We start from the raw sequence: 22557 nt of genomic DNA on the forward strand, positions 1-22557 counted from the left end.
GCCCTAAAATAATATAAACAAATGTCGACACTATAGTGCCAACACAAACTAGACACAAAAACGATTCTTAAAAATAATGTTGCAATGGTATGAGCAGTAGGTATACTTTGTTTGGTTAGTATGGTAAAAAAATCACTATTTGAGTCTCGCGTGTTCCATAATAATAGTACAAGGGGAAATATATGAAGTCTTTTAAAAAAATCTGCAGATTTTATACTTTCCAAAATGGCTAGGCGTAACGGTGATACATTGTGGTTTGAAAAATGCTATATGGTGATACTTGTTATTAGAGTAACAGCAGTGGTACTATACTCCGTTCACAACATTTAGGCGATTTTAGGGGAAGAAATCTATCCCATAAACTTCTGGGATTGTTCAAAATACTAATCAGCTGCAACATAAAAAGAGATAGAACTTCCCTTCAAACCACCTAAATACTGTGAACGGAGTATAATAAACTATTTGTATAATTATTATGTTATTGATTGGTTTTTTACTTTTTATCGACGAAATTAGTTAACAGAGATTTGTTTGGTTGACGTAAGGTGTAGCAAAACTTTGAGAATGAAATAAACGAAGATACTAAACAGCTAGGGTAGATGGCATATTGTCTAGTACTATTTCTCTCTAAAGCTAAAGAATAAATTATAATTAGTGTCCTCAATTATACGATTTAAAGAACTTAAACTGAAATATAATACTTCAAATGAAAAATAATGTTGATGATTTAGTAGGTAGCCCCCATGTTCCAATACCCACCTTAGGATGCCTTACAATCAGTTAATTATATTCTTTTTGTCCGTGACAAAGGACAGATATTTCTAAACATTAGGTTTTTAGTATGGCACTAGCATCTGCTGGACAAACATGGAATTTAAAGTATGAAGTATGAAAATGCTTACTTTTCATATTAGTACATAAAAGTACGTATGTACTCTACAGCCCTAAAGCACAACTCTTACTTTTCTTACTAGACTGCTTAGGCGAACGGAAGCGGAATCGAGAGAGGTTCTTCTTCTTTTTTCAGTGCTGCGTTTTCGTTTCGTTGCTTGCATTTTGTTTTGATTTTTACTTGTTCTCTCTCACTGTCGACTGTCAGTCACCGACTGTAGCAATTTAAATGGTGAAGGTGGTACGGTTATCGTCATTTTGACACAGAGTGATTTACAAACAAACAAATTTGATATTGTTCAGATAAAGGCAATATTACAAAAGAAACTGCCAGTTTTAATTTAGCTAGTTTTATTTCGATCTTCTGTTAATCTTAAGGTAGGTTATGAATCAGGATTCAGTACCTATGCTCTGAGCTAACTTATGGGTACCTAACATAGGCTATCTAGTGGTGGGTTTAAAGAGTTTCTTTCCAATGTTTATTATATTTTGTACTGATCAAAGTTATCATTTGTTGGAGAAACATTATTCAAACACGTAGGCTTAGGCCTAAGTTGCCTTGTGTGCTAAGAACAGTTGAAACCAGTCCTAAGTTAAACTTAGTCCTAGAGGGATTTTGGCCTAGCCTATGGTGCAAGGTTTTGTTGACCTATGCTTGTTGTCAGGAGTATAAAGACTCTTTTAAGGTTGACGGCTGTACATATTTTATCAATGGAATATGAGTTTAACTTAAGCTAAGTTAAGTTAACTTACTTCAATGTTAAGTTCAGTTAGTTATGTTGGTTAACTAAATCTTTGACTAAGTCAGCCTTAAAAGAGTTAACTTATTTAACTTATTAATCCTTTAAATGCTATGCAACAATGTATCGTTGCGTATTTTTTTTCCGAAAAGTGCTATGGAACGATAGCCTATAGCCTAAGTTATCTTTGTTCATGTTTTATCCGAAAAGCGCTGACTTAAGTGTCGATATATCATGCCGGCGCGACTTTCGACCGTATGAGTTTTAATGGGCATAGGTTTATCCGTTTACCTGGTTGTAGTTTCGAAACAACTATGGTGTCTTCCAATTTCTCATAACTTACGATCGAGGCCCAATCGTCTAGCACTTTTAAGATGGAACATTTTTATTACCGATTTGTTTCCTCGCAAGCTAGACTTTGCCCCTGTGGCAAGCCTAGCACTTTTCGGACAAAACAAGTTGAGTAAATACCTCTTGCATTTTTCGAAAAATTAAACTTAACTTAGGGCCTAAGTTACAAAAAAATATTCAAAGTTAGTATCGGAAGGATTAATGTTTCCAAATTATGTTACACTAGGCCTAAGTTTAGGGCATATGTCCAACCCTCATAAGATGGAAGATTAACTTGTGGTAGAAAGGTTAGTGTAACAAACATGCTTATAGTGTAGGCCTACCTAATCCTTGTGGTTTATTAGGACTGGTGGTGTTCCCATCTCAATCAATTAAGCTTTTTAGGGCTATTATTTATTTTTAGATCTACAATGCCGAAGAATAAGACCACACCAAATGCTTTCTACTTCTTTATGCTGGATCGAAGAGCTGCATACCAGGCAAACGGGGCAAAATTTCCAAATGGGCTGAAAGATGTAGCCGAAATTGCTGGCCAAGAGTGGGCGGTGAGTTATCCCAGTATAACTTAACACTTTTAACTTAATTAAGGTACCACACTAAATTAAACTTTAAAATAACTTATCCAGTACTGTAAGGTAGTGAAGGATTCTACACTAAACACGATTTCATGTTAGATAGGCCTAGATATCTCTGAATTTGAGCCGAAACCAGACAAAGATCAACACCTGGGCTACTAACCAAAATGCAGTCCAATGCAGTTCCTAGATATTAGTGTACATTTAATGACCTTGATTAGTTATTTAAAGTTAGTTTTTAATTAAATCTTTGCCCCCAATGAAAAATGGAAGGATTTTAATTTTAAATAATAATTTTATCGCCATACATAAGCTATTAAATTAGCATAGCCTTATAGGAGTAAGTTAAGTTTTAGAATGTTGTGTGTAGTTTTTGCAAAGTTGATTAAAAGGCTTATGACCACAACATTCTTTACATGTTTTAACTACCTATTTGCTCAGGGATTAATAAGGAATATCAACATATATTTCACCTGTACTCATAGGTTTAAAAAAAGTTAAACAAATAAAATGTTTAGCCTTCAAAAAATGCTGTCCAAACTTTGGTGTACTTTAATCATGTTTGTTTTTAGGTCCTCCCTAAAGCTCAGAGAAAGAAGTATGAAGACATGGCTAAAGAGGAGAAAGAGAGGCTTAAAAAAGACACTTCAAGAAAATTTACAAACTTGCACAATTCTTTTAATTACCTGGAAAAGACTCGTAATGAAAAAGAAGAGACAAAAAAGTTGATCAATGACACGATAGAAAAAACGGTCGCGAGTCTGTGCGTTACCAAAAGTAAGTTTATTAAGTTTAATAATGTTTGCCTAATACGTATATAAAAAAATTCAAACTTATCAGTACCTTGTCAGCAGCAACCTAACGCATAGAATTATTAAGACTTAATCAAATCTGTTGACACAATTATATAAATTGCCTAGGAATAATCGTATCGTAATCTACAAACATAATTACAATTTATTCGCTTAAATAAGGAGTAAGTTTATGATCATGATTGCCTGTTATTGAACAAATTGTTCATATTTTTAATTATTGTACCCTCTAAAATCAGATTCCCACCTAGAATTGAGAATCAAAATGTAATAATCTCCAACAGACTCTGCTCGTGATTTTTAAGATTAGAATTCTACAAATCTTACTAATATTATAATGTGAAAGTTTGTGTGTTTGTTTGTTTATATGTTTGTTTGTATGAAGTTCAATCACGCATTAACTACTGGACGGATTGGGCTGAAATTTTGCACTACGATAGCTCACATTCCCGATCAACATATAGGCATATTCTTATCTGAAACATCCTTTCGGGCTCCGCCCGAGAGGCTTTGTAGTTCCCCATGTTAACCTTATGAGTGTTCATATTTATAGGCAATTAAAGAATTTAGTCAGCTCTTTTAACTAAAAAAGGTGGTAGTATGTTATGCAAAAGCATAAAAAAGTTAGATTTACCAACGGGGTGCAGCACTTTGTTTTTTTTTTTCATTTATGAAAACAGCTAATTTGAACTAAGCAGCAACAAAAAACTTTGATACACAACGAGAACTGTAATAATCCAATTTTTTACATTTATCTTAATGTTTTTAATTTCATGAATAATTTGTGATATTTTGCGAATTTTTAATAATTTTAATTTAAATAATTTATTTTTCTCTATTGTTAAGGTGAAGTGGTAGAACATTATAGCTGTGGTAGCCTAGTTGTGTAATACTATAGGGTTTAAAATCAAAATTTTATCAAACATGTGTCCTCCCCCATTGAAAACGCAAACCTTGAGTATAACTGCAATAAGCATTTTATACTTACTTATGTGCCAACCCCGTACGAAGGGCGGGTACTTTGCTAGTAACCTAATAAAGCCATAAAACTAGACAATAATGCTACTATTTTTTTGCAGGGATTGCAACTTTCAAGTTTTATCTGATACACATCAACTACTTCTACAAGGATGGCAGTGAGTGTTACCACCCTGCAGAGATAGCAGTTTCCGAGTTCAGTCTGACAGAGGGAGTAACAAATGTGTTTCACACAATAATCGGGCAAAGTAAGTCTAGCGGTAAAACAGTGTTAATTATAGGCCCATGTGGACCTAGTCATTGTGTAACAGTGTAGTCCTATTGTGAATGAACATTACTCAGTAGGTCTTCTTGAGTGTTGGTTAAAGTTGAGCAATTACTCGCTACTTGTCCTATTTGCATAATGTTGGGGGTAATAAGCCTTTCACCACTTTTGGTCTTTAAAACCTAATATACCCTATATAAACCTGTTACTGTTTAAATTCCAAATTCTTTAAATATTGATCTACATATTTTTCTTTTAGAAACTTTAGAAACTGTCCTCACCACTAATTTCTGTGCATTGAGAAGTTTTTTTTTGTTTTGCAGTTGGATCCCCATTGTAATTAGACACGTGATTACTGGTATCAAATCTTTCCCACAAGAACAGTCATTTTAGTATCACCCTCTTCCTGCTGATCTAGTCCGGTTAAACCAATGAGCTGATAAATAAGAAATGGTATTGGCTTGGTATAATCTTTGACTATTAATAACGGTCAATTGTATAATCTAGACACGTTTACCTACCTCTACTGATTGTTGTTGCTTGCCACAGTAAAAATAGCAATTGGCTTCCGTTTGGATGTCGTAAATCGCACCAATGAAGTTCATCACATCCCTGCGGATAATAACAAAGGAGAGGAGAGTTTTGAAGTAGTTTGGAGAAATGTGAAAGAAATACTAAGGGTGAGGAATTAGTTTTCACTGTACTTTAAACGCAGATTTAAATTTAGTTTGAATCTGTTTTAAATGTTCAGTAAATGAAATTAAAATTGAACATCCTACTTTTATGAGCAGAAAATGTAAAATAATATGCTAAGTATGCTAATAGCTGGCTAAGTTTGATAGATGAAAGAATTAAATAAGGTGGTAAAATACCTGAGTATATCCTGTAGGCGTGGGGTCATCGTCATTGTCTCACTGACACGTTATCATCATCATCCACAATGATGGCAAAATCATGTATATCCCCACGTTTATAGACATTATCGTCGTCTCCCTCAGTCACAGAAACATCATCATAGTCTTACGCTATTGTGGCAAAATCCTAGAGAGTTTTAGACATTATCGTGGTTTTGTAAAGCGCAGGTGTCGTTTGGGAGGAAGATCACTAAATTACAATAACTTTTGAACCGCTATTTTTAAGCCTTGGAGGTTGTGCCATCTAGCCCTGGGTTGAAAAAATATATCAAATTACTAAATTTAAATCCAAATTGTCAGTCTATTGGCCAAAGTGGATGAATTAATTGTTATATACTATACAAGAAGTTGTTATCTAGAATAATTATGTTTTTAAACCCTTCAAATCTGGATCACTCGATAGAAGGGTTATAAGTAAAAGCATATATGGCAGATGTAACAAAACTGACTTTGTTAGTAATTTTGTTGCTCAACTGAGAATACTTAAATGGATAGTCAAGTTAGTTCTAAACCTCTCCAGGGCCCTGTTTCATAAAACTACTAGTCTTGTATTTACTAGTCCATGGACTAGTAATACTAGTGTATTTTACAAGTCTAAGTTTCAAAAACCTACTAGTGTAAAATACTAGTTACTAGTGTAGGGACTAGTATTAATAGTGGTTTTTACTAGTGTAGAAAGCAATGTGTTTCATAAAGTTTTACTCTTGTAAATTACACTGGTAAATACTTGCCATTTTCTAACAACCTCTCTACACCCGTATTATTTGAAGTAGACTAGTTTTTTTGGAAAGAGAGATATTTCATTACTTACATCATTAAAAAAATGAATTATTAAGTTCTTTTTGCAAGTGCAAATTGGCTCACGTTTGCAATTTTAAGATAATTTAAGATCTGTGAGTGCTAAAATGATAATTGTTAGATATAAATTACAATCAATAGATGTGGCGTAGTACAAAATGAGAGAAATAGAATTTTGTAATATATGTACAATCGCCCTATTAGAATTAATTATAATTATAAGTTATCAATTTTAGTCTAATTTTACTTGAGTTAAATTTCATGGTTAGGTTATATCAACTATTTAACCATCACAGAGAAAAGATTTTTAAGCTTTGAGAGAAACCAAATTAAAACAGCATACCGTATTGCATACAAAGATGTAACAAATGTATCCAACATTGCAACATTAATCAGATTATTTTACACCCAAGGCTCTCGGTTTTATTTAAAGACATTTTAATAGGAAATAATAGTAAGACAATTTTAAAGAGGAGTTGCATTATATTTATTGAGGTGCTTGTTATTTGCTTCCCTTAATAGCTAAAACCCTGTGATATACTAACAATTTTGTAGGCCTATATTTGATTTTTGGGCGTTGAACTGAACTTCTTATCATAAAAACATTACTTTTAATCCATTTTGGTATTCAGAATTTGTTATTCAAATTTCAAAGTAATAAAAAAAATTGATGTTGATTAGAGCTGTTATTTTAATGTAAAAACATGGAAAATTTTAATTAATGGAATTAAAGTATAGTGAGTGGCACGGATTTGAACCAGGGACCCGCCACATGACTAGCGAGAACTCTACCACTGAGCTACGCTCAGCCATAGCGTTTATGCCATGTTTTACTATACTTGAAAACCTACTCCATTGCTTGTAACGGCGTTGCAATTATTTGTTACATCAAGAAACGTTTAGGCTTATTATTCATGGTTTGTAGACTCAAAATGAGAATATCACCAAATGGTGTTTAACCCAAATATCCTTATGCATTCGAATAATTGAAAACATACATAAGGGTACTTGAAACCGTTCCAATAAACAAAATGTCCTTAAACGATTTAATTACATTCAAAATTTGAGCCTTCTTTTCTTTACTCATAGCAAGCTTAATTTTATATGTCAGAATAAAACAAAAACTATACAAATCACAGCGAATGTGGCAGCAACAGTCAACTTCCACCCAACTATTGAGCGCCACAACTAGGCCTACAACCGGCTACTACTATCACCGTGTTGATTGCAGCGACGCGACGCCGTGTTGCACCGGCGCGTCGGCGGGCTCATTGATGAACATAAATAATAGCGGTTTGATAAATAATGTGTGATTTTTTTACTTATGTGTCTATATAGTTATTAATTAAAAGAAAACACTGCGTTTCTACAACTATTTACTTTTTGTATCAAATGAAAACAAAATTAAAACCCTTTATAAAGGGTTTGAAAACCCGTGATTGAGGTTAGAAATTTGTTTTGAAAATTTACTTTGTAAAGTTGGTCACGTGACTAGTAAAATACACTAGTATTTACTAGCGTTATAAACACGTTTTTGAAACACAAATTAGTAGGACAGGTAAATACGGGACTAGTATTTACTAGACTAGTAGTAATTACTAGACTAGTATTTTTATGAAACAGGGCTTATTTTAAAATGACTTGTACTGTGCATCTGATTGTAAAATTTTATTGTTTTGTTGTTTACAGGGAGGCAGAAATGCTCACGGGGGTTCATATCCCCCGATGTATACGATGCCGGACAACATAAGCCTAAACACAAGCATGGCTTGTGTTAGAAACGTGGTTCAGATGTTGGCGGAAAGTATGTCTTTATGTTAATAATTTATTGGTAGTAGTACAGCATTTTAATTTATGCAGAGGATAAAGTTAATGGTATTTTTTCCAAAATAAATAATTGTTTAAGAAATATTTTAAGTATGATTTTTGACAAATAAAACCGGAATTTGTTTTACACATCCTCGGTAAATGATTATTTAAGCATAAACATGTGACATAGCAATGCAAAGTTCATGGGCTGTCCATAAATTAAGATTCCCATTGCTGTTAAGCGATGTCAAATCTATGATTAGTGCTTTGTTCTTTCCTTCATTTACGAGAACTCTCATATGTTCCCACCCTACACAGTAATTATTCTGGTCATAATGGTCACAAACTCACAAACAATATGCGCCAACCGCTGTTGAAGTCCACTGTTACTTGACTGAGGTGTGGGAGTAAAGTATTTATACGTAGAAAAATGTGCGTAAAGAGTTAAGGTTTACTTGGTGTTTTGAATTATGCCTATATCAACTCGGTTGTTCATCAGTCTCATTTGAGTCATTGACCAAAACTAAGAGTTGAAATTACAAGAGATTGCCATGAACTGATAAAAAACATCTCTATGAAACACAACTGCGTATTAGGTAGTAACTTAGCTGAAACTTGCAGATCAGTAAGTGAAATTAAACTTTAATCACTGTCTCAATCAAAACTGATGATCATCTTCTGCCAGCTAAAGTGCCTATGTACATACGACCTTTTGCAAACTCCCAAAACCACTTTTGTACCTTAATACACATCTGACAACCGGCAACAGTTTTCATAGGGACTTAAATCAGAGCCTAATCATAGAGAATATTTTATACTTGACGGGAGCATTGTAGACCTTTTCATTGGTTTTGGATACAATAAGTAGATTAATTGTTATATATGAGTGCCAGCTAGAATAGTAGTTAAGGAAATAAAAACTGGATGGCACTGGTCTATCTATTTTATCTATTTTATATGCAGATGATACAACTTTCTTTTCAAAGAGCAGAACAATAATTGAATTAGAACAAATAACCCAAACTGCAATGAGTGATGCCTCAGCATGGTTTCAGTCAAATAATTTTCTTCTGAACAACAATAAAACTCAAAACATTCTTTTCAGTTTAAGACCCACAGATCACGTGTTTCATAATATACAACACAGTGTGAAATTCCTAGGTATGCACATTGATAACCAGCTCAGCTGGGAATCCCATGTAGATTATCTATCAACAAGATTATCTCGCGTTGTTTATCTAATTAGAAGACTGATCTCACTTGTTGACAGTAGCTATGTAAGAATGTCTTATTTCGCCTTTTTTCAAAGTATTTATCGCTATGGCTTGATATTTTGGGGAAGCAGTTCAGGAATTCAGGATATTTTACTGATTCAGAAAAATATTGTTAGAATTATATGTAATGAACATCCTGATACTCATTGTAAACCTCTTTTTATTAAACTTGAATTCCAAACAGCTATTAATTTGTACATATATGATATCATGGCTTACAGCCTTAAAAAATTGCCCTTTCAAACCTTATGTAATGATATCCATAGACACAATACGAGAAACAATTTAAATATTAAAAGAAGTTTTTTCAGATTAAATTTGACTCTAAAAAGCCACATAGTGATGTCACAGGTAATATATAACAAACTCAGTAAAATTGTTCAATCATATCCAACACACTCAATGTTTTTAAAACAATTTTATAATTGGCTTTTGAAAAATCCCTTTTATTCCCTCTCAGAGTTTTTAGAGAAGAAGAAAATTGTATTTTAGCTTGTAAGCTTTATATTTTATGACCTTATGACTAGTTATATTCTTGACTGTTGCTAATACATGTATAATGTCAATGGCAAATAAAGATTTCTATTCTATTCTATTCTCAGATTTGCAATCAGGAGTTAGATGGAAACCTCAATAGACAAACATTGTATTTCATGCTAATTAATCATTAGCCTTTGCCATTTCAATTTAAGTAGGTAATTTAGAAAACTGAGGAAATAAATACGCAGCATATTAGATATTGCTGCATTATTTTTAATTGGTAGTAAGCGTAACAAGTTATTAAAACAAGTTAAAAAAGTATTACCCAGCGAATCACAGGATGTCTATTAGTAAAACAATCCTTTTTGTAGTGACTACACTTTTTTTATTTAGTCTTAAATACATCATGTATTCATGCTGTGAAGTTTTGTAGTCCAGTAAAGTTTACAATGGTTTGCGTGTGACTCATAACATAAAACACAGGCTGTTTTTAAATTAAACAACGTAGCTTTAATGTAATATTTAATTTGTCATAGATTAAGATTGTCTTGTGCATCATACTGCAGTGTGTTACCTTATTACAAGTTATTTACCAGTTGCTTTGTTGTAGCGAGTGGTGATAATGCCGATGATTTCCCTGTATTCCCCCTCGAGAAGTTATTTTACGAGCTCAAGTATGGGTGTGCGAAATTCGCCGGGGAAGCCGATGACCCAAGATCTTACTACCCTAGTGTTCCATTTGCCTGTTCTCGCCTAGAAAATGATATTTTTAACCTTACTGAGGAAATCGCCTGCTCAGTAAGTATTGAATTTTTGGAATATGTTACTGAAAGGTGTCCAAGCAATCGTTGTTTGAAGTAAGTTTATAGTTTTTAAGTTTTTCAACACTGTAAATATTCAGTATATGGAAGTCAGGACAAAGAAATTTTCGTTTTTTAAAAATAGTGATGGTCAAGTAATAAGATTTTTGACGCTATCACAGAGATCAATTTATTCTTGACGGGAGTTTTGTAGACATTCTCCTTGATTTTGGATGCAATAAGTAGAGAACCTCTCCCGAGTTCACTTGATATTCCGTTCAGAAGATCTGTCACACTAAACATACCTAGTATAGTCACTTGTCATTTCCTATGATAAAATATAATGCCACATAGAGATTTATTTTTTACTTAATTGTTATAAATTACGATAATGTATACTAGTGGAGACAAAGAAAAACAGTTTCAAATTAATATTTAGATTTTAGCAGTATGATGGAAGAAATTGTAGCAGTCTGTGGGGCACAAATTTTGTTTTCAGTTAAAAAGTTTTGGGTCCTGGGCCAAAAGTCAGACATAAAAAGGGTTGCTTTAGAATGTATTGATTTTTTATACTTAAATTAGTAAACTACAATGTACATCTATATAAATAAAATTAGAGTTTTGTCTGTACATTGCTTAGAATAATGAACTTTTTGGTTATTTTTACATTTCATAGGTCAGAGAAACCGAATCAAACCTTATCTCAATTTCTGTCTGTCTGTCTGTCTGTCTGTCTGTCTGTCTATCTGTCATTCTCTTGGTAACGCTAAAATACGCACTTTATTACAACTACTCCTCAATAACTATAGCACTGTCCCGCCTGAAACTTATTTTCCAAATACTATACATATATGAGATGGTTTTAGACGTATTTCATCGAATATGAGACAGTTAGATATTTAACAGTAAACCCTTGAAAATCAAGTTTTTGTCGATTTTTGACGTGGAATTTCTGGAAGCCCATGTTAACCTTATGAGAAATGAAATTATTGAATCTTAACAGCTGTTTCAATTAAACAAGTTGGTTCTGTTCTGTGATGTTCAATAGCATTAAAGTTACAAGGATTACCAACAGGGTGCAGCACTAGCACTATTATTTCTTTTACATTTATGACAACAGCTAATTTGCAACCTGGAGGCGAGTGAGCGTAGCGAACGAGCTAACCTGAAGGCAAGTGAGCGTAGCGAACGAGCTAACCTGAAGGAAAGTGAGCGCAGCGAACGAGCTCCAACATACAGGTGAGTGAGCGTAGCGAACGAACTTCAACCAGGACGTGATTGAGCCATGCAAACGAGATCAGATAGTAAAAATAAAAGTAAGCCTACCGTTATAGGATCGACCGGCAGACACAGAGGTAATTTAACCTTTTATTGATTGTCATACCGATCCGGAACAACAAAAAACAACATAAAATGAAGCTATGTATAATAGTTTGGCCAGCATATCTTAAAATATGCAAACCAACTGCTGTTCGTTATATAAGAAGGTTTCAACTGAATATTATAAGATCCCCGTGCGTAGAACGGGTACACAGCTAGTTATCTATATAAATAAAATTAGAGTTTTGTCTGTACATTGCTTAGAATAATGAACTTTTTGGTTATTTTTACATTTCATAGGTCAGAGAAACCGAATCAAACCTTATCTCAATTTCTGTCTGTCTGTCTGTCTGTCTGTCTATCTGTCATTCTCTTGGTAACGCTAAAATACGCACTTTATTACAACTACTCCTCAATAACTATAGCACTGTCCCGCCTGAAACTTATTTTCCAAATACTATACATATATGAGATGGTTTTAGACGTATTTCATCGAATATGAGACAGTTAGATATTTAACAGTAAACCCTTGAAAATCAAGTTTTTGTCGATTTTTGACGTGGAATTTCTGGAAGCCCATGTTAACCTTATGAGAAATGAAATTATTGAATCTTAACAGCTGTTTCAATTAAACAAGTTGGTTCTGTTCTGTGATGTTCAATAGCATTAAAGTTACAAGGATTACCAACAGGGTGCAGCACTAGCACTATTATTTCTTTTACATTTATGACAACAGCTAATTTGCAACCTGGAGGCGAGTGAGCGTAGCGAACGAGCTAACCTGAAGGCAAGTGAGCGTAGCGAACGAGCTAACCTGAAGGAAAGTGAGCGCAGCGAACGAGCTCCAACATACAGGTGAGTGAGCGTAGCGAACGAACTTCAACCAGGACGTGATTGAGCCATGCAAACGAGATCAGATAGTAAAAATAAAAGTAAGCCTACCGTTATAGGATCGACCGGCAGACACAGAGGTAATTTAACCTTTTATTGATTGTCATACCGATCCGGAACAACAAAAAACAACATAAAATGAAGCTATGTATAATAGTTTGGCCAGCATATCTTAAAATATGCAAACCAACTGCTGTTCGTTATATAAGAAGGTTTCAACTGAATATTATAAGATCCCCGTGCGTAGAACGGGTACACAGCTAGTTGTACATAATTTTCTCCCACTTTCACGGCCAAATCATGAACGTTTTAATTGCTACAGTAAAATTGAGAAAATCTTCCAAGGTCACAGCATTAAAATTGTCTCACGATCGTGACAAATCTGTGAACATCATCTGCGATCTTGGTAAAAATAAAAGCTTATCTTGGCCAGACCTGAGCCAACCTTGGTGCGTAAATTGTTCCCAGCCAATACCAGGACCTCAGTCCAACTATTGGCCCGACCCGAAAATATCAGAGACCCCTTAGAAAATGGCTGATATCTAAATGAATTTTTCAAAGCAGTCCTCAGTGATCTAGCTTTAGTCTTGAACGTGTTGTATTATTGAGAGTCTGCTTGGTTTCTATTAAGACATTTGTTTGTAGCTGCACATAGAGAAAGAGCAAGTGGCGAACTGCTCGAAGAGCTTTGTCCAGAGATGGGCCTACATCATCTGTGACCAGTGTTGTGCTTACCTTGACATAGAAGTGGTGCCGGGTAAACACGTACCTTCCAACTCTGCTGTGGACAGTCTGGCCAAGTTCAAAGAGAGGCAGCGAGTGGTAAGACCACCAACAATATCAAACTTAGGATAAAAAACCTGATGGCATTTTTGTACAATATACTCTTTCTTGATCAAAACACATCGGTTCCAACTCCTTGCTCTAACATTAGTTTGAACCATAAGAAGGATGGATGGATACGTTTCAATACCACTAATCAAGAAAAATTAGTAAGCTATGGCCTTTGACAGAGAGACTTCTCATAATCTTGAAATTTTTGTCCGTTTAGAATGGGAATTTGCTTAGTTTAATCGCGCCACATACATAGAATGCTGTTGTCATTTATTCCAGTTATAGGCTGAGATCACCCAGTGAATGACCGTTAAAGGTTGACTTTCTACTTGTATCCGACATGGGAAAATATAATACTAAGCTACATTGTAGGAAATAGTTTAAATGTATTGTGCATATTTTCTTGTACTTTCTAATTAATATACAACTTAATGTATTATATCCAAAACAAAGTGTTGAAAAATACAAACAAACCCAAGAGTGCAGGCTCCTATGTAAAACGGCTGTTTTAAAGCAGTATTGTCAAAACATTATTAGTACCATACAATTCATCTTTTTTACTTTGTAAAATTAGATGTGTTCAACCACAATACAATTTAGAATCAACTGATAATTACTTTAGCTGTAGATTATCCTTCTGTAACTAGATAAACTTTTCAAATTATTGGAATTACTTTCACTGTGGTTGTCCTTGGTTGACCTTGATGTTCTTGTCCAAATCTTGTTGATTTTGACTCTTAATTATTTCAGAAAAAGGCTGAAGAAGCTGCTGCTAAAGCTGCCCAGAAACCGTTTACGATGGTCGACCAATCTGGAAAGGTAAGTGTAGTTTACGTTAAAAATAGAACACCCTTAGTAAAAAAAACTGCCAGTTCAACTTGAGTTGTATCTAACTTTTGATTTAAAAAATCAATACTCAATTGTTAAATTTCCTTTTGCATCAGAGCTGGATAAACAAGTAAAAGTTATCAAGGTACACAAATTATAGATTATCTATATACAGTACATACAATATTTTTTAATTCAAAAATTAAAGACCTCGTATATTTTAATTGATTGAATAATTTTGTATGATGTTTTTTAATAACTAGGGTAAAGGGTGAACTATTTTACCCTTTAACACAAAAAACCCCTTTTTGGCAAAATATCAAGTTTGAAGTATCATAACTTTTTGTGTGCTTCCAACTGCATACATTTGATTTTACATGATTAGTTGGGTGTCTGTTCCTTCTTTTATCATGTATTTTTAAATATAGTTAATAACATAAGGGTATTTCCCTCTGTTATTTAAATAGAGTTTCAATCACTTCACACGCAGATGTTTTATAATATGTAGTAAATGTTGCAGGTTGTGAAATCTTTTGCCCCGGTTGAGTTGGAACATCGACCCGTGGCTAAACCAACAGTGCAGCGTAAGTAAAATGTCTGTCTTTTATCATTAGATCTCCATCTCTAGTATATTATATTTATTAAACTAATTTTAACTTAACTTATTTTAGAATTGGGGCATATTTTCAACAAAGACTGTAATAGTAATTTGTAGTAAATTTTATTCTCTTTCAGAATATCACCTTCCACTTTGGTCGACTTTCTCATCATTAAAGGTTATTTCAGGGGTGCCCACAAGGGGGGGCTGTGACGCAGACTGCGTCATTGAAATTCTTGGGGGGGGGGGGGGTTCAAAAAATTAAAATGGGGGGGCTATAGTTAATTGCAACAGTGTTCAACGTGACGAAAATAAAAAATACATTACGAAGTCGCCAGGTAGAAAGTCGATTAATTAATGACAATAGTTATATTATTTCATTCAATTAGAAAAATAGGATTTACTGATAGTTTAGGATTCGTGTAGGAAGTTATTATTCAAGATTAGTAAGACGTGAGATCTATGAGGGAAGGCACGGAATGGCTCAACTGCTGTGATAGATAAAAGATTGGCACACCCTCGTCCAGCTACACCGCGACTTAGCCCAGAACGCTTTGTTAACATAAAGCTAGTTAAAATACAATCAAGTAGCATAGGCTACAATACTTTACACTATTGTTTAGATACAGTACTCGATTACCTGAGTTAATAGGGAGGGGGGTAGTGGGTAATGAAAAATACGGTTAATCCAATATAATATAAAAATAGATGACAAACACATTAAAACGCGGTAAGCAGCCATTAACGTCACGATTTGCATTTTTATAAACAAAATTCAAAATTGCACAATGATTATTATTGTAACTTACATTTCAAATCATTTATCTTGGTTCGGTTGTACAAACGGCATCGTTTAAAATTATAGCTAACTCAAACGTTTTCTGTGCTCAAACACAACCAATAACTAGCCAAACACTGCATTGCTATAAATAACGTAAATATTAAAGGAACCTTTAGAAAGTGTTATAAAAGCTACTGCTCATGATAGACAGATAGCCTACCGGTAGGTGCTGTATCACAGCATAGGAGTTGATAGATAAGTAATAAAAAGGTGTAAAATTATATTTAGAGATAATAAAAACACTCTTAAAAAAGAATGTAACGAGAACAATCTTGTTATTCTTTTTCTTTGTTCTTCTGTTCTTTATAAGTTTTTTTCTTCAATTCATACACAAATTCAACAAGTCTCCATATTTAGGCCTACTCATTGCCCAATCACAGCCTAACTAAAGTTACCATGGTTACTAATCACAGTTTACTAAGCATTATATCGTCATCATTCCCCAGCTGTTGTATCTGAAATCTGTTGTAACATAGCGCACAGCAGACAGAAGTGTATAACGGAGCAGACGATTGTTCGCGCAAGCGTTGTTTCCATTTAATTTTCATCGAAGGAGCTGTGATGTTTCCAAAGAAAGGGAGAGGGTTTCGTTATATCAAGAAAAAGACGCTGACAAATCGTTAAGCAGAGGTTACGAACGCTATATAGCTATTCTGGCAATAAAAAATTCCTTAAATTGAGGTGATTTATAATACTCTAATTATATTTATATAGAAAGATAAGTTTTCCAGTCCTGTACAACACTGATTCACGTACGGTCTTTTCCCGGTACCTAATCAAAATTCAAGTACAACTTGATATACACAGAATCTCCGGTTCCCGACCTGGATGATGGCTAGTTATTTATTTTTTAAATTTACAGTTACATATTAGTACCCGTGATAAATCAAACCCGTTATTTAAACTAAAGCCACACGGTTAATTATCTCACTTGGTTTTGGATTTGCTTACAAACGTGATTGGAAATGGTTACAAACGTGATCGGAAATGGTTAGGGCCTAAACAGTATTATTCGTAAATTCGTAAACAACGTTTATTTTTGTAAACATATCAGTGACAGCTAGAAAAATGAATTGTTATCAAAATAGCTGTTCGTAATTTCATATATGACGTGTTCTCTTAACAGATTATTAATATTTCATAAATGACGTGTGTTAACGTATGTTTCCTAACATGGAGAAAAAAACTAGAAAAATGACACAAAATTGGGTTTTTAATCGTCCGTTATTTTATTTCCAAAATAGTGAGGCCATGTTTTAATGGCTAAGGATGACACTCCTGTGAATACAATTAAACCATTAGAATCATAATCGGTACTCTAGTTTTCTTTAGAGTAGGCTGCGTAAAACGCATTCTGGGCCGTGACAGACGGACATAAATTGATATAAGACATGTTTCAACTTCTTCAATGTATAAAACGTAAAAATAAACCAAAACATGTATAATTCTGAGCAATGTATAGACAAAACTATTTATATAGATTAACTAGGTTTGAATTTGTAATATAAAAAAATGTATAAAACTTATTTTAGTTTTACAAATAGTGCTTGGCGGGGAATAATGTTTCTCATTTGTTGTGTACCTCATTTATTGGGGGGGGGGGCTGTTGCTCAATTGGGGGGGGGGCTGTTGCTCAATTGGGGGGGGGGGCTGTTGCTCAATTGGGGGGGGGGGTGTGTCATGAGTCTAGGGGGGGAGGATGGGCACCCCTGGTTATTTGCAAAAAAAGATAATCAACCTCCAAATTTATAGTGTAGATTTGCAAATAATGGGAAAGTTGAATTTTTGTAAAGATTTTAGTAGTAATGGGTTTGACGGTATGCAGGGTCTTATAGCACGTGTGTTTATTAACCACTGATTGTTGTTTTATTGTTATTTATTTCCTTTATTTTTCTTTATATACATATTTTTGTTTACAATTTGCATTTGTAGAAGCATATGTACTATTGTTCTAGAAACCTTTGTATTTAACCACAACGGGGCTCTTTGGGTAGTATATTTATATGATCTCATTTGCCAACTACTATTGAAGTTCATCACCAGTTGGGAGAAGTGTATAGATTAAAGTGTTTAATTTAAATTTGCATGTGGATTGTAGTGTGTTTAAACAACTAGTATATTTCTTGGTCAAAATACTTTTCAGCACTTTTCTACACCTTTGTCAAATGGCAAGAGTAATCAACAGGCTTTCACAACACCTTGTCACAGAACACCATTCAGACTTGGTAGGAGCATCAATTTTCCTTCTTAATACTGTGACAAGACTAAATTGTCTCTTAGGGGAGGAAACCCGCCTTGTAAACAACCCTTGTGAAATCCCTAGACTCTTAAGTTCCCAGGTAAGCTAGCTGAACACTCCAACCTCTTGGATCTCCTAAAGATGTAATGTGTTCTGTGATTTTTCAGCTACTTTTGTGAGACCTACTGCCCTTAATCAATGTTTCAATTGTGACTTCCCGGAGACGCCGATTGGTGAGTAATGATTGTGTATCTAAAGCAGCATGTGCTTGCTATTTTTGAATAGAGGTTTACTTTAAACTCTTAAGAGTCGTTGAACAGAAAACGTTTAAGGTTCCATTCATATTCTAGATGTTTAATTAACATTATTCTTTGTTACTGTTGAAGACTCATAATTAAATATTTATCACAATACTTTTTTACCAATCAACATTTCTATTACAAAATCCCAGTGTAATGCTAGCTAATTACTGCTATTTCCTAAATCTAATGTTTTTTACTAATGATAACACATTTTTACCCTGGTCAGGTCGAGGAGCAAATCCTAGAACTCAAAGAAGATGTGCTGTGGGGTTCAAAAAAAGTAAGTCCAATGTTATATTTATCCTAACATTTAACAGACAAAAGTGTGTCTGTTTTTGCATTGTATACACCATAGCTAAGTAGAGAAGGTAAGCAGTGATTAAAGCAGCATAAGATGAGTATGAGCGGGAACCGGTTCTCTTGTATTTATGGCGCTTCTTGAGGTATGTTCTTTGCAAATATAGAATGGGTATACTTTTTGGGATGTATAATTTTGTGGTGCCAGTAGGAGGTTGTTGGTGCTTAATTTTCACATACAGTAAATGTTTTGAGTTATTTAATGTTTTTATCCTGAACATCGATCAAGGTTTTGAAGGTTAATGCCAAGGTTAATGAAGGTTAACACAATGTGGACCGTTATTGCTGTGTTGTATAGACAAAAAATATTATGATTATTCTGTATACTTAGTACAACCTCTAAACAAAAAGTGAGGAGGGATTTCTTTTGGTCCAGATATCAGGTATTTTGGTATGTAAACATTTTGTAAGGTACATGTACGGTATCTGTAACATGTACGGTAACAAGTACTGTAACATGTACGGTATCAATAATTTTATTACATCATATCCTTTTAGGGAAATTAGCTAAAGTGTCCGTGAACACGATAACTCCAGTAATTTTGGTCCCGTTTTGTTGAAATTTGGTATGAATTAGAGTTGGATAAACTTGATTGAGTTAGTGAACCAACAAGATCGTTTAGTAAAAACATGGCACAATAGGTTTATTCAATGTTTCATTTAATGTGAGTGTTAAGTTTACAACTATCTAATTAACAACATGTTAAATAAAGAGAAAAATATGAGTGATCATCTTAACCCCGATAGGATTGAAAATAAGTATTTTTCCCTTATTACTTCTTACAGTTTTCTTGTTATCTCACAGGTTCTCCACGGATGAGTTAAGCTGCTTTACAAAACTAAACTCCAGCTGCCTGGATTTGCCCTCCGATAATCAGGGAAAGCAGCAAATACAAAATAAAGACCAGACCAACAGAAAAGCAAGATATTAAGTTAGTGTTTAGTCAGGGGTGCCCACAAGGGGGGGCCGTGACGCAGACTGCGTCATTGAAATTCTTGGGGGGGGGCTCAAAAAATTCAAATGGGGGGGGGGCTAAAGTTAATTGCAACAGTGTTCAACGTGACGACAATTCAAAATACATTACGAAATCGCCAGATAGAAAGTGGATAATTAATGACAATAGTTATATTATAGAATTAAATTAGTTAAAATAGGATTTTAGGATAGTTTAGGATTCGTGTAGAAAGTTATTATTTAAGATTAGCAAGACGTGAGATCTAAGAGAGGGAGCGCACGGGATGGCTCAACTGCTGTGATAGATAAAAGATAACGCGTGGTACAGACACGTCCAACTACACCGCGACTTAAGCACAGCAGAACGCTTTGTTGACATAAAGCTCGTTAAAATACAATCAAGTAGCAAGTAGCATAGGCTGCAATACTTTACACTATTGTGTATACTCGATTGCCTGATTTAATAGGGAGGGGGGGAATGAAAAATACGGTTAATCCAATATAGTATAAAAACAGATGACAAACTCATTAAAACGCTGTAAATAGCCATTTACATTTTTATAAACGAAATTCAATATTGCACAATCATTATTATTGTAAATTTCAAATCATTTATCTTGGTTCAGTTGCACAAACGGCAACGTTTAAAATTGTAGCTAACTCAAACTCAACTAATCACTAGCCAAACATTACATTGCTATAAATAACGTAAATATTAAAGGAACCTTTAGAAAGTGTTATAAGGTACTGCTCATGATAGACAGATATGCTACCGATAGGTGCTGTATCACAGCATAGGAATTGATAGATAAGTAATAAAAAAGTGTAAAATTATATTTAGAGATAGTTAAAACACTCTTAAAAAAGAATGTAACGAGAACAATCTTGTTATTCTCTTTCTTTGTTCTTCTGTTCATTAATAGGTTTCTCTTCAATTCATACACAAATTCAACAAGTCGCCACATTTAGGCCTACTCATTGGCCAATCACAGCCTTACTAAAGTTACCATGGTTATCACTCAATCACAGTGTACTAAGCATTATATCGTCATCATTCCCCAGCTGTTGTATCTGAAATCTGTTGTAACATAACGCACAGCAGACAAAAGTGTATAACGGAGCAGACGATTGTTGGCGCAAGCGTTGTTTCCATTTCATTTTCATCAAAGGAGCTGTGATGTTTCTAAAGGGAGGGAGAGGGGATCGTTATATCGAGAAAGACGCTGACAATTCGTTATGGATATTCTGGAAATAAAAAATTCCTTAAATTGAGGTGACTTATAAAACTCTAATTTTATTTATATAGAAAGATAAGTTTTCCAGCCCTGTACAACACTGATTCACGGTCTTTTCCCTGTAATCAAAATTCAAGTACAACTTGATACACACAGAATCTCCGGTTCCCGACCTGGATGATGGCTAGTTATTTAATTTAATTTATAGTTACATATTAGTACTCGTGATAAATCAAACCCGTTATGTAAGCCAAAGCCACACGGTTAATAATCTCACTTGGTTTTGGATTTGCTTACAAACGTGATCGGAAATGGTTAGGGCCTACACAGTATTCAAAAAGAACATTTATGTAAACATATCAGTGACAGCTAGGAAAAGGAATCTTTATCAAAACAGCTGTTCGTAATTTCATATATGACGTGTTCTCTTAACAGATTATTAGTATTTCATAAATTAATGACGTATGTAGTAAACATGGAGAAAATAAACTAGAAAAATCACACAAAATTGTATTTTTGATCGTCCGTTATTTTATTTCCAAAATAGTGAGGCCATATTTTAATGGCTATAAGGACTCTCTCGCCAATCCTGTGGATACAATTAAACCATTAGAATCATAATCGGTACTCTTTTTAGTTTTCTTCAGAGTAGGCCATGAGTAGGCTGCATAAAATGCCTTCTGGGCCGTGACAGACGGACATAAATGGAGATAAGACATGTTTCAACTTCTTCAATGTATAAAACATAAACAACCCAAAATATGTATAATTCTGAGCAATGTACAGACAAAATTATAGATTAATTAATATGGATTAATTGGGTTTGAATTTTAAATATCTAAAAAAATTATAAAACTTTTTTTATAGTTTTACAAATAGTGCTGGGCGGGGGAATAATGTTTCTCATTTGTTGTTGTACATCATTTATGGGGGGGGGGGCTGTTGCTCAATTGGGGGGGGGGGGGGGTGCGTCATGAGTCTAGGGGGGGATGGGCACCCCTGGTTTAGTACCATTTGTCGTACACCGTACCACCATGTTTTTTCTACTATTTAGTTCAAAATTGCTTGTTCATTTTGCTATTTGAGCCTGATAATGTAGCTCTTAAAAACAATGAGCTAGGTATTTTTTTTTATTAACTGTACCACTATGCTTTTTTTGTAATAATTCAAAATTGTTTGTTCACTTTTCTCTTAGGCTTCTGAAAGTTCAGACAGAAAGTAATTTTCTTGAGAAAATTTAGGAAACTTTGCTAAGGAAAGATTGTTGGAAGTTGACTAAGTTGATAAATAACACGGTATTTCAGCTATATGAATTCTGTGTTAAAAGAATTAAGTAAGTTGGTGTTTTAAGATGTATATGTGGTGTTTATAAAAGCGCTATAAACATGTTACCTATGTAAATTAATATTTTTATTACTACTAGTCCAATTTTGTAATTTAAATATTTATTAAAAGTGTATTTAATTTATA

The 22557-nt window shown here is 34.0% G+C and overlaps 1 protein-coding gene across 1 annotated transcript; it reads left to right on the forward strand.

Annotated features, from left to right (window-relative positions):
- The first annotated feature begins 1104 nt into the window (after positions 1-1104).
- On the forward strand, positions 1105-22557 carry LOC128987649 (protein maelstrom homolog). The gene is made up of 14 exons (XM_054408608.1): positions 1105-1269; positions 2386-2527; positions 3130-3334; positions 4449-4595; positions 5162-5292; positions 8014-8128; positions 10498-10685; positions 13544-13720; positions 14483-14551; positions 15081-15144; positions 18406-18471; positions 18767-18820; positions 19703-19835; positions 22090-22557. Exons 2-13 carry the CDS (start codon positions 2393-2395, stop codon positions 19720-19722), a joined length of 1371 nt encoding a protein of 456 aa, XP_054264583.1. The 5' UTR covers positions 1105-1269; positions 2386-2392; the 3' UTR covers positions 19723-19835; positions 22090-22557.

The sequence above is a fragment of the Macrosteles quadrilineatus genome, unplaced genomic scaffold (genome assembly GCF_028750875.1).
Source record: "Macrosteles quadrilineatus isolate MER2022 unplaced genomic scaffold, UCM_ALF_1.0 Scaffold_2__2_contigs__length_208266976, whole genome shotgun sequence".
NCBI lineage: Eukaryota > Metazoa > Arthropoda > Insecta > Hemiptera > Cicadellidae > Macrosteles > Macrosteles quadrilineatus.